The sequence below is a fragment of the Pteropus alecto genome, unplaced genomic scaffold (assembly GCF_000325575.1).
Source record: "Pteropus alecto unplaced genomic scaffold, ASM32557v1 scaffold75, whole genome shotgun sequence".
Taxonomy (NCBI): domain Eukaryota; kingdom Metazoa; phylum Chordata; class Mammalia; order Chiroptera; family Pteropodidae; genus Pteropus; species Pteropus alecto.
The window spans coordinates 24,829,108-24,839,581 of record NW_006440638.1 but is presented as its reverse complement, the minus strand read 5'-3'; the positions used below and the strand labels follow the sequence as shown (position 1 = coordinate 24,839,581).

Below are 10,474 nucleotides of genomic sequence, written 5' to 3'. Positions count from 1 at the left end.
AGGACAAGGCAAGGAGCAATGACAATAAGCAAGGGCACCTCACCTTGGGAGACCTGAGGCAGGGCTGCAGGGCCTTGGGGGAGGTGAGGCAGCTCTATGGGGGCTTGGATAGCCCCTGGTCTGAGGCAGCTTCCAGCCTCCCTGGGGCTGGTGGCTGAGGGCAAGGTGAGGGATTTGGGTTTGCAGACTCTGGGCTGGAAAGCAAATTGTAGTCCAATGTCACCTGGCAGTAATTGGGAGGCAGCAGCAGTTGTGGCAGTTGAGGCAGATGCTGGGCCCAGGAAAGGTGGCTGCAGAGGCCTTAAGACACCCAGGTTCTGGCCCAGAGCCAAAGGGACCAACCTTCCTCCCTCTCCTTTTCACCCTTCTTCCCCAGAACCAGCACTGGCCACATCCATATCAAAGAACAAACATATCAGGGGCCGCTTCGTTTTTCTCAAAACATATATTTACCTCTCTTCTCAGTACATCTTTGAGCACCTCTGCCAGAATCTCTCCGGAATGTGCAGAACCCCCGCCCCACACCCTGTAACTCCCTAGGCCTTGGTGACGAGGCCTCTCACAGCTTGTGCGATGGCATCCTTGTCAATGCCGAACATCTTCAGCAGTTCAGCTGGCTTCCCGCTTCTTGGTACCTGGCTAACAGCCAGGCGAGTGACAGTGACGCCAGGCTCGCCCACTACTGCAGAGGACACCGCTTCACCTATGCCACCTGGGCAAAGGAAAGGAGGTGAGTCAAGTGATTCAGTCTCAGAGTAAGCAGTAGGTGCGTCCCCTGGCCCTCTGCCAGTCTGAGTTTACTCCCTAACCCAAGGATGGTAGAGATGGCATACGCACCAACCCTTCCCCACAACTGCAGCCACAGCGGACATCACTAATCAATAACCACACTTATTTTCTTTCCATAAGCCCACATGTAGCCTCTGAATCATTTTTAACACCATCTGGTGAGTAGCTGTCATTAATGGACTAGCATCTACACTTGACCTCAGAGTCTAGGCCCATCTCCTCTCCTGTGAGAAGGTGGTATGAGAGGGTCGCTTTGGGAAGGACTCATGAAAGACAAATTCTGTGTTGCTTTCCCAGTGTGAATCTGAATAGCCTTAACTTTCAACCACTTCTGGGACACAAGCCACCTTTTTCACTCTTAGCAATGAGATAAGAATCCCCACTGGCTTCCTGTGGGGCAAGGACTGCATGGAGAATTCCAGCAGCTGAGAGTTCACTGGGTCCCAGGTCTAGCTTGAGGCCTAACAGGCCAAGATCCAAATGCTCAGAGGGACAGCTCTCCGTTTCTTGGGCCATAGCTGCCCTACTGGGGCTGGGATGTCCAGCACTGTGACCCGGGGCCCCTCCCTGACCCATGTGGCCCTGGTTCTCTGGCCCAGGACCTATTACCTTCGTAGTAGTGGTCCTCCACCGTGAGGATCCTGCCCTTGGTAGCACGGGCACTGTCAAGAATGAGTTTCCGATCCAGGGGCTTGATGGTGAAAGGGTCCAACACTCGGATGTTGATCTTCTCTGTGAAGGTAGATGCAGAGGTGTAGCTGAGGGGAATGGGCTAGGTGCTGTGGGTCTGCCTTTTGGTGGCCTTTGATGGGGCCCCTGGGAGGGGGCCTGGCTGGTATGTCCTGAGAGCTGTCATACAGCTAAAAGCTCAGTTTGTGGCCTGTCCCTGTCCCAAGGAGGACCAGCTGTCCCCTTGTTCCCATTGTTGGGCTTGTGCTTGCCAACCCCCCATGGCTTGCCCCCTTCCTGTTTATGTGTGGTTCCCATGTCCTCTGGCATTCTGCACCCACCCACCTCCTCCTGGAAGCGTTCCTTGGTCTGTTTTAGGAGCACCTGGTCTTAGCGGAGAGGAGCACCCCTCTCTCTTCCCTCACACCCTGGGCCAAGGAGCTATTGACCTTTATACTGTCAAAGAACATTAAGTGGCATATGTGTAGGGCCTGCGTAGCTTTCCTTCATCCTCCTAGATGCCTCTGAAGATGAAGGGGAAGCCAGAGGGACGGCTCCAGGGTCTGATCTGAAATAAGCCATGAGCTCATGGGGTGATGGGGAAGAAAGCTGTGGCCACAGGCAAGCATGAGGGTGGGGTGTCAGGTCAGGTGATGACCCAGCAGAATAACCTCAGAAGGCCAACTCCAAGTCAGTTATGCCTGCTTCACATCCTCCCCCTGGATCTCCATCCCTGCTGGGACCAGTTTTCTCTGGCTTCTCCAGCCCATCTTGCTCCTGCCTAGCCCTTCCTCCAGGTCCTCAGAGCTCTGTACATGCCATTCCTCCTGCCTGGGTCTCTTCATTCCCCTCTTTGCTTATCAGTCCTACATACATCTGAGATCATATTCCTAAGGATGCCCATGTCCACCCTCTCTTTCGTGCTCAGCATGGATGAGACGTGATATCTATTGTGATTCTATTGTAGGGGAGGCTAATGCCTGTCTCCGCTACAGTGTCGGTAGCTAACATTTGTAAGTTCGTGATGACAGTAACAACGCCAGATCACATTTACTAAGTCCCCAGGACAGTATCTCCATTTTATGGATGGAGAAACTGAGACTGAATAACTTATTTAACTAGTGCTCAGCTGAGTGGCGCCCGAACCCCACTGCAAGCCCAGGGAGTCTGATCTGACTGCCATGCTGGGGCACTTCAACTCTAGGGCCATGGGGCAGGGACTGTGGGCACTGTAGCCCCAGAACTTAGCATCATAATGGGCATGTAGTAAGTGCTTAAAGGGTGGCTTTTATTTTTCACTATTATCATTTAATTAGGTAAAATTCCCACTCCCAAGACCTAGTATGTAGTCAGCTCCTGATCAAAGACTATTTGGGTCCCTCTCTCCTCACCTTTCTTCAGCAGGTCAGCAGCAGCCAAGGCCTCATGTAGGGTTACCCCAGCCCCGATCACAGTCACCTGGTCATCTTTGCTCTTCAGGACCACCTAGAGGTGACACAGGAGGCCAGTGAGGCTCAGGTACTGGTGGCCTGGGGTAGGCCCCAACTTTGGGCTCACTCTGTGAGGTCTCACTGGCCCATGAACTACACTGACCTTGGCTTGTCCAACTTGGAAATCCTCATTGTTGTTATAGATGATGGCATTTTCTGGGCGGCTGGTCCGGATGAAGCAGATGCCCTGGAACGAAACAATAACTGAGGATTATAGGATGTCACACATTCAACCTCGAAGAGCAATCTTTTTAGAAAGGCTTCACTTCCCACTTGCAAACAAACCTCTTCTACCCCGCTGTCCCCACGGAGGTGTTTGTCAGTCATCTCATGCTGGCCACTCCCCTAGCATGAAAAAGGACTCGTTCTCTGCAGCATGCACTGCTCCCAACACTCCTCCTGAGTGAGAGCCACCCAAAAGCTTTGCCAGCCCCAAGCCCCAGGTGGAAACTGAGTTTTCCATCAGGAAGACTGGCCTCCCAAGTGGGGTTGCTCCCCCAGAGTGCATCTGGCATGCCCCTAGCCCTCAAGCAGAGAATTGGAACCACAAGGTACTCTGGTCTATGGAGCACAGCTCTTGGTCAGGACCATGTTGCTTAGCTCATTTTGTCTTGGTGAATCCAACTCAAGGAGGCCAGAGGGGCATCAACTGCCAGATTGGCAGGGGCTACCTGGGTTCTCAGCGGAGAGTGTGATAATCAATTAGCAATGTCTGCCATGAGGCAGGAAGGGTGGTGTGTATTTTGTTCTTCCTAGTCTAACTTCTAACTATAAACACCAGGGGCAAGCTCAGGCAATACCACTCTGGGGCAGTGAATGACCAGCTCTGTGCCTGCATGCTGGCCTCCCCTGCTATCCCTCTAGGGAAGAGCTAGCTGCCAACAGAAAAAGGAACAGCTCTGTGACTAACCTTTGTATTGGCTGCTAATTCCACCGCCTTCTCTGTAGATACCCCATCGCTTGGGTAAAAGACAGTTGACATGGGGACCGATCGAAACATAGCCAGATCTTCCAGGGCCATCTGAGAGGGACCGTCTTCCCCTATGGTGTGGGAAAGGACATGCTGAAGTAAGACCCCATCTGTGGAATGGAATCCTGGCCCTGACTTCCCTCACCGCCTGGTCCAGAAGGCCAGGGAAGCTCTAGTTGTAAACATCCTGGCCTCGATTCAACTCACCAATGGACACACCGCAATGGGAGCCGCAGAGGTTGATATTGCTCTCGGAGATGGCCGCCATGCGAATCTGGTCGAAAGCCCGCGTGAAGAAGGCTGCAAAAGTACTGCAGAAGGGTATGGCCCTGTTGCGTGTGGCACAGCCCACAGCGATGCTCACCTGGAGGTACAGAAGGGAAAGGGTGGCCAAGGAGCCCAGAACCCCTTTTGAGGGGTAGGGGGCAGAGTCGTCATCCTAGTAACTGTTAATTCTCCTCCCCTCATGCAACTGATTTCTATACAGGCATGCACTCCACAGTCTGTTTCAAAACACAGAAATCCTTCAACTTGAAATAACCATTTCAAAAGTTCTCTTAAAATTATTGTCCTGGGGAATTTTTTTTCCCCTAGAAACAAGCAAAAAGCCTTTCACAGAGCAGGCTACTTAAGTTTGGGCACGGATGGTCCAGCCTCTCCAACTACCCCCCTCACCACTAATCTCCCTTATGAGCCCCAAGGCGTCTGCAGAGACCAGGCCTCCCATCCCCTCTGTCTCCCAGAGGCTCCAGCCCCAAACCCCTCGCCCAGAAGCAATTAGTACGGCCTTTGGTTCCAGATCAGCTAGAACCAATTGGTTTCAAGAGGCCTCCACAGCCCTGAAACCCACTGCTGACATGAGCCCTCCTTCCCTAGCACCTAGGGCCTCCCCAAACCACAAACCCTGCTAGTCTAATCTGGACCCTCCAGCTGCCAAGACTAGAAACCAGAGAGAGAATTTCAGGTTCAGCTGAAGAACTTTGGAGCCAGAAGACTTCAGAGAGATTGTAAAGGCCTGCAGACCCGGCTAGGGTCCTTGGCCAAGAGGAGCGGATATTTTGAAAAACAGGACGAAACATCATTTCTGACAAGGGGCTGCTTATTCGACTGTGTGCATATCAGGAGTCTAGACCTTGTGCATAAAAGGGGTTTAGCAGACTTGGCTGCTAGGCCCATCACATTCAAGTCTTCCTCCTGTGCCCAGAGAAGCCCATTCACCACTACTTGGCTGCTAGGCCCATCACATTCAAGTCTTCCTTCCTCCTGTGCCCAGAGAAGCCCATTCACCACCCCTGGCCTACATGCAGTGCTCCTGTGTGCACCTGCACTCTGTTCAGCTCCTGTTTGCACACTCGTTCAGTACATTCGCACCTGGGCATGACACATCCCCCCCCCAAATTATATTTACTCAAAGTCAAGGGTCAATGCTGGGTCCTAGCTATTCTGGAGTCATTTGGGTGGGCTAGCCCACAGCGGTCACCTGGCACTCCCATCGTAGCGGCCCAAAGGAGCAAAATGGCTTTGGTCCTGCCCCTGCTCCCCTCAGACCTCTGCCCCAAAGCCCTGTGTCTACCTGCTCACACCTGGCACCCACCATGTTCTGCTCGGCAATGTAGCACTCGATGAACCGATCTGGGTGCTCCTTTTTGAAGATTTCTGAGAAGGTGGAATTCTTGGTGTCCCCATCCAGGGCGATGATGCGGTCACTGGCGTGGCCCAGCTTGGCCAGGGCCTGCCCGTAGGCCTTGCGGGTAGCTATCTGTGGAGTAGAGTGGGAAGGCTAAGCACTGCTGTGGGCATGTGTGAGTTGTGGCCTGGAGCCACGCACAGTCTCAGGGGTAACATCTTTTAGAGCAGAAAAGAATGAAAATTGGAACAGAAAAAGGAAGCCCAGTAACACACGACCCTGTGGAAACTTAACTTCTGTAAGGTTGCCAGGAACTTCTACAATGAACAACTTGGGAGTCCTCTGTCCTCAGCAAAGCTGTGGGCTGTCTGAGCTGCAAAAGATGTACTAACATCCCCAATTTCCCTCCCCTGTGACAGGTCTGTGAACTCACCCTATTATGCACGGTAATACACTGAAAGTGTGGGAATCAGAAAGCCTGACGCCAGTTGCATTGATGGGTTCACCCAGGGGAGGGCCCTGGAGTAGGGCAGGTCTGCCCAGCCTTTGCCAGGCCAGACACGAACGAGTCCTGAGCATAGGCCAAGGCCCCGATGGACCAGGGGTGGGAGACTCAGAAGGTGTGGCTTTGATCCCAGCAGCCAGCACCTTGCTGTGTGACTATGAGCAAGTCCCTTGCCCTCTGAGTCTCTGCAGGTAAATAATTCCAGAACTGGCTGTCTCCATGAAGGAACTAGCAGGAGCAACACCTCAGGGTTCCTCCTCACCCTGCACTAATCGCTCTCCTCCCTTTCCCTGCCAAGAGTCACATCTTAGCCCTAGCCTTGGGGAGCCAGAGAACCACAGCCACCCCACCCAGCTAGTCCAGAAAAGCAAGGCCTGACTTTACCTTGTCCCCGACTTTGTAGCTGGGTGGAGTGGGCATGCGGATGTTGGTGATGTCTACCGAGGGGGCGTCCTCCTGCGGGGGAGTTGCCAGGATCTTCTTTTTGCTTTGGATCTGGCTGTGAATTTCCTGGATGATCTGCTCAGCCATGTTTTTGGGGAGAGGCTTCCCATGCCAAGACTCCTTATCTTCTATTCCTGCAGGTCCAATATAGGAGGACAGAGGGCCAGGTAAGACAGAAGCTCCCAGAAGGCCAGGAAGGTGCTCAGAGGAACCCAGCCCTCCACCACTGAGGGCAGGCCAGTGGAAAGGGAGGAATGGTGGCATCGCAGTCAAGCGTGGCCCTGCACTGGACACCACGGGTTGGGGAAAGGAGGGTCCTGGTACCAGGACACCACACCACATGTCTAGCCTAGTCCTCCAGCAGCTTACAGAATAGGAACGGGAACAGGCATGAGCAGACTGCCCTGTCCCATTCCACCCTGTTGCCTTCCCAGCCCAAGACTGCAGAGAGGGATCTGCTGTAGAAATCACACTCAGTTTGTTGAACAGGTCGGGATCCTGGCCATCAGTAGGGGAGCTGGGATGTGGCTCAGGGCAAGCACTGCCAAGGTCACCTGATACATCAGTGAGTCACAGAGTGGGCCCTCTACTACCACCACAGTTAATGTCCCTCATCTCCAAGGTTACCTCAGCTTTGGCAGAGCCAAGGACTGATCCTCCTAGCAGCTCTGCAGACCTCCAGGAACCCCCAGAAGCTGCAAGCTTTCTAGATCCCATCTGGTGGTGTCAGGCAGCAGCACTGAGGCCATGACATCCCAGAATCCTCTCCTAGATGTCCACCCTCCCAAAAGGCTCCCAAAGCCGTGCATCTTCTCCTACATTGCAGTGAATGTCCTCAATTACCAAGTCCACACAGGGAGAGGAAGTTGTGACTCCCAGGCAAGCAGGGGGACAGCCAGGGCATGTGCCACAGTAAAGCTGGCCCAGGGCCTGCAGTTAGGCCCCCTAGTGTCACAGACTACCTGTGTCTCTGAGCAAGTTCCTGACTGCTTCTAGCCCCATTTTCCCACCTTTAAAATGGGTCAAGGCCATCCCAGCCTCAAGGTCTGGAGCCCGCACCTGTGGGCTAGAAAGCCACAAGCTGGCATGGCTCTCATGCCTGACACGACCACCATCTTCCAGACCCACCCAGACTCTCCACTCACACAGTCTTCTAAGCACTTTTCTACTGCGTGAGATGTCCTGCTCGCTCACCTCTAGGGAAAAACCCAGGTCTTTTCAGGTTCTCCTAGGGCTCCCTGTCGGCCCTTCAGCTCAGGACAGACAGCTGGAGCCATCAAGGATGCTCTGCAAGTGCCAGCCCAGGAGGGAGTATGGGGGATGGTCTTATACCAGGTTCTTTCCCTGACATGCTTTCTCCAAGCCCCTCCTCTCCTCCTACCTACACATGCCCCTTAGCCAAGGCCAGCCTGACCTGGGTTTGAATCTTGGCTCAGCTATGTTGACCACTGAGTCACTTCAAGGAACAGTCTCTTGCTCCCCGTTCCCCAGTCCTGGTGTACTCACTATGGCAGCAGAGGGATGGTGCTTCCCCAGATACAAGATCTCAGAGACATGCCCCACCCCACCTTCTTGGTCAGCTCCAGAACCCAGCCCCAAGCGTAGGAGTGGGGAGGGAGGCTCATGCAAACAGACCTGAGATCCCTCGACCCTTGAAGGTCTTGGCAATGATGGCTGTTGGCTGGTGTTTGGCCTGGCCGAAGGCCTTGCACAGTTCCTCCACGCTATGTCCATCCACGATGATAGCATGCCAGCTGGGGACAGAGAGGCGGGAGTGAGGAGCAAGGGCCAGGGGCCTGAGGACCCTGAGGAGGGTCCCAGGGAAGGTCTGCCCTCACTCTACCGCACAACTTCAATCTGGAAAAGAGCTGGAGGAGTCAGGAAGTCTAAAACATTCCTGTTTCCAATCTGGGTTTTATTTTCTCTTTTCAAATTATTTAACTTCCTCTTGTTTTCCCTGAACAGATTTTCCTCCTCTCTCCTAAGTAATTCAAAGCTTAGTTCATTTATTGCATCTTTTATTCCTGACCTATTCATTTCCTACTGAAAGCTGCTTTTGGGATGATGTACTAGGTTTGGAATCTGCTATTAGATATTTGATGAATTTTTTGGCCCAATTTTCATTTAGGGGAACATCTAATCACTTCACAGATGCTGGATGTAGGCTGGAAACATTTTTTAAAGAGCCATGCTGTCAAAAGTCTAGGGGAAGGAGCCAGTGCAGGGCAACCTTTCTCTTTAAGGCAATCCCTTCTAGGACTCTTTATGGCACATTAATAATGAAAATAGCAGCTAACACGTACTCTGTAGGCACTGGGCCAAGCATAACACACGACCCATGTGTCTCACTACAACAGGGGGAGCTGTTACCACCTCCACTTTACAGACAAGTAAACTGAGATGCTGAAGGTAGAATCACCTGTCACAAAGTAAGTTAGTGACAGAGCCAGGACTTAAGGAATCTGCCTTCAGAGCTACAGGGTTATATAGACACAGACCTAGCTGTCAGGGTCATATACTCAACTCCCCAGCCTGATGTGGCCTTGGCGAAGTCCTTGAGGTACTTTATGGCTGTTTCCTCTTCTGCCTAACAGGATACTTGCTCTCTTTACTTTCTCTCTCTATAAGGTCAGCCTGTGTAATTGGTATTGCAAGTCTATCTCGACCTTCCCCGGTCACTGACTCATCTACAAAGGGCCCTTGGCCCTCAGGGCCCTGCAGAACCACAGGCCAGAGTCCTCCACAGTCTTCTCAACCGAGGCTGAGCCTGGAACCTGGGTGTCTTGGAGCCCTAACTGCAGAGCAGCTTTTATCTGGGGCAGGGGAGGGACACTGAGGTGAGGGCCCCTCTGGCTGACACCCACCCAGATGGACCTTCCTGCTTTGTAACATGTGACTCTGAATTCACAACTTTCAAGGCCCAGGGGGTAGTCTGAAAACTGTTTCTCTCATCTCACTAGGAAGGGGTACTGTTCCTCTTCCACAGGCTGGCTGGGGCTGGGCACAGGAGGCAGCCACCCGACTTATGTTCAAACCCCTATGTGTCCCTTAGCCTCACTGAGCAAACTTGGTTCACACTGTGTACACCTCCTCCCCCTCCCTCAAGAACAAGTGAGGATGTGTGAGAGAACGTTATGTAAAAGCTCTGAGAATTAGGATGCCACACAACCACACAGACAAAGGAACTCAGAAGTGGGCCTTAGCCTACAAATTCATGAGGTAGCCTGGGCTGCTACTTTAATTCTAAATACCCAAAGTCTGAAATTGTGAGTCAAACCCTGAAAAAGGGAGACTCATTACCCTCTGGCTTCAGCCCTCATACCTGCACAGCTTCTAGCACAGATGGCTCCCATGCTGTGAGGGTGCTCAGGCCACAGCCTTGTACATACCCGAAGGCCTCGCAACGCTTCTGGTAGACATCCAACTGGTGCTGCAGCGGGGCAGGGTCACTCTGGCCCAGGCGGTTGATGTCAAGAATGGCGACGAGGTTGTCCAGCTTGTAGATGCCGGCGAAGGCCATGGCCTCCCACACAGAGCCCTCCGACATCTCCCCATCTCCCAACATGCAATAGACACGGTAGCTGCAGATGTGGGGAGTGGGCGTGAGGCTGGCACCTCTCACCTGGGTCACTGTGCTCCTGGCCTGACCCTCCCAAGGAGCCTGACCTCTGGGTGAAGCAGCAGCCACACATGATGTGCAAGGGTGCCATTAGCTCTCTGACGTCCACCCCAAGCCCACACCCTGAGGACATGGCTGTGAAGGAAGCGGTCAAGAGCTCCAGAAAGTACTGGCTCCCAAGAAACAGAGCTCCAAGATGACAGCAATCTGATCAGAAGATCCGGGGGCTCAGGGGTCGTCAGGACACAAGGAAAATGAACGTTCGTCGGGGCTAACTGCTCACGGCCGGCTGCAGGGGCTTGAATTGCCTGCTGCAGGGATGTGCCCACTTCCTTCTACCCTCCCCAAAATCAGGATTGTT

The 10,474-nt window shown here is 53.1% G+C and overlaps 1 protein-coding gene across 1 annotated transcript in view; it reads right to left on the bottom strand.

Moving 5' to 3' along the window:
* Positions 1 to 426: 426 nt before the first annotated feature.
* TKT (transketolase) overlaps positions 427 to 10,474 on the bottom strand; it is a 24,791-nt gene continuing 14,743 nt past the window's right edge. The window contains exons 4-13 of the mRNA XM_006917538.2: positions 9,884 to 10,075; positions 8,130 to 8,248; positions 6,435 to 6,628; positions 5,513 to 5,677; positions 4,126 to 4,282; positions 3,859 to 3,989; positions 3,052 to 3,135; positions 2,850 to 2,943; positions 1,399 to 1,521; positions 427 to 712 (exon numbers count right to left, since the gene is read on the bottom strand). Of these exons, the coding sequence (XP_006917600.1) occupies positions 537 to 712; positions 1,399 to 1,521; positions 2,850 to 2,943; positions 3,052 to 3,135; positions 3,859 to 3,989; positions 4,126 to 4,282; positions 5,513 to 5,677; positions 6,435 to 6,628; positions 8,130 to 8,248; positions 9,884 to 10,075 (1,435 nt within the window). The 3' untranslated portion in view covers positions 427 to 536. The remainder of the gene's footprint in view (positions 713 to 1,398; positions 1,522 to 2,849; positions 2,944 to 3,051; positions 3,136 to 3,858; positions 3,990 to 4,125; positions 4,283 to 5,512; positions 5,678 to 6,434; positions 6,629 to 8,129; positions 8,249 to 9,883; positions 10,076 to 10,474) is intronic.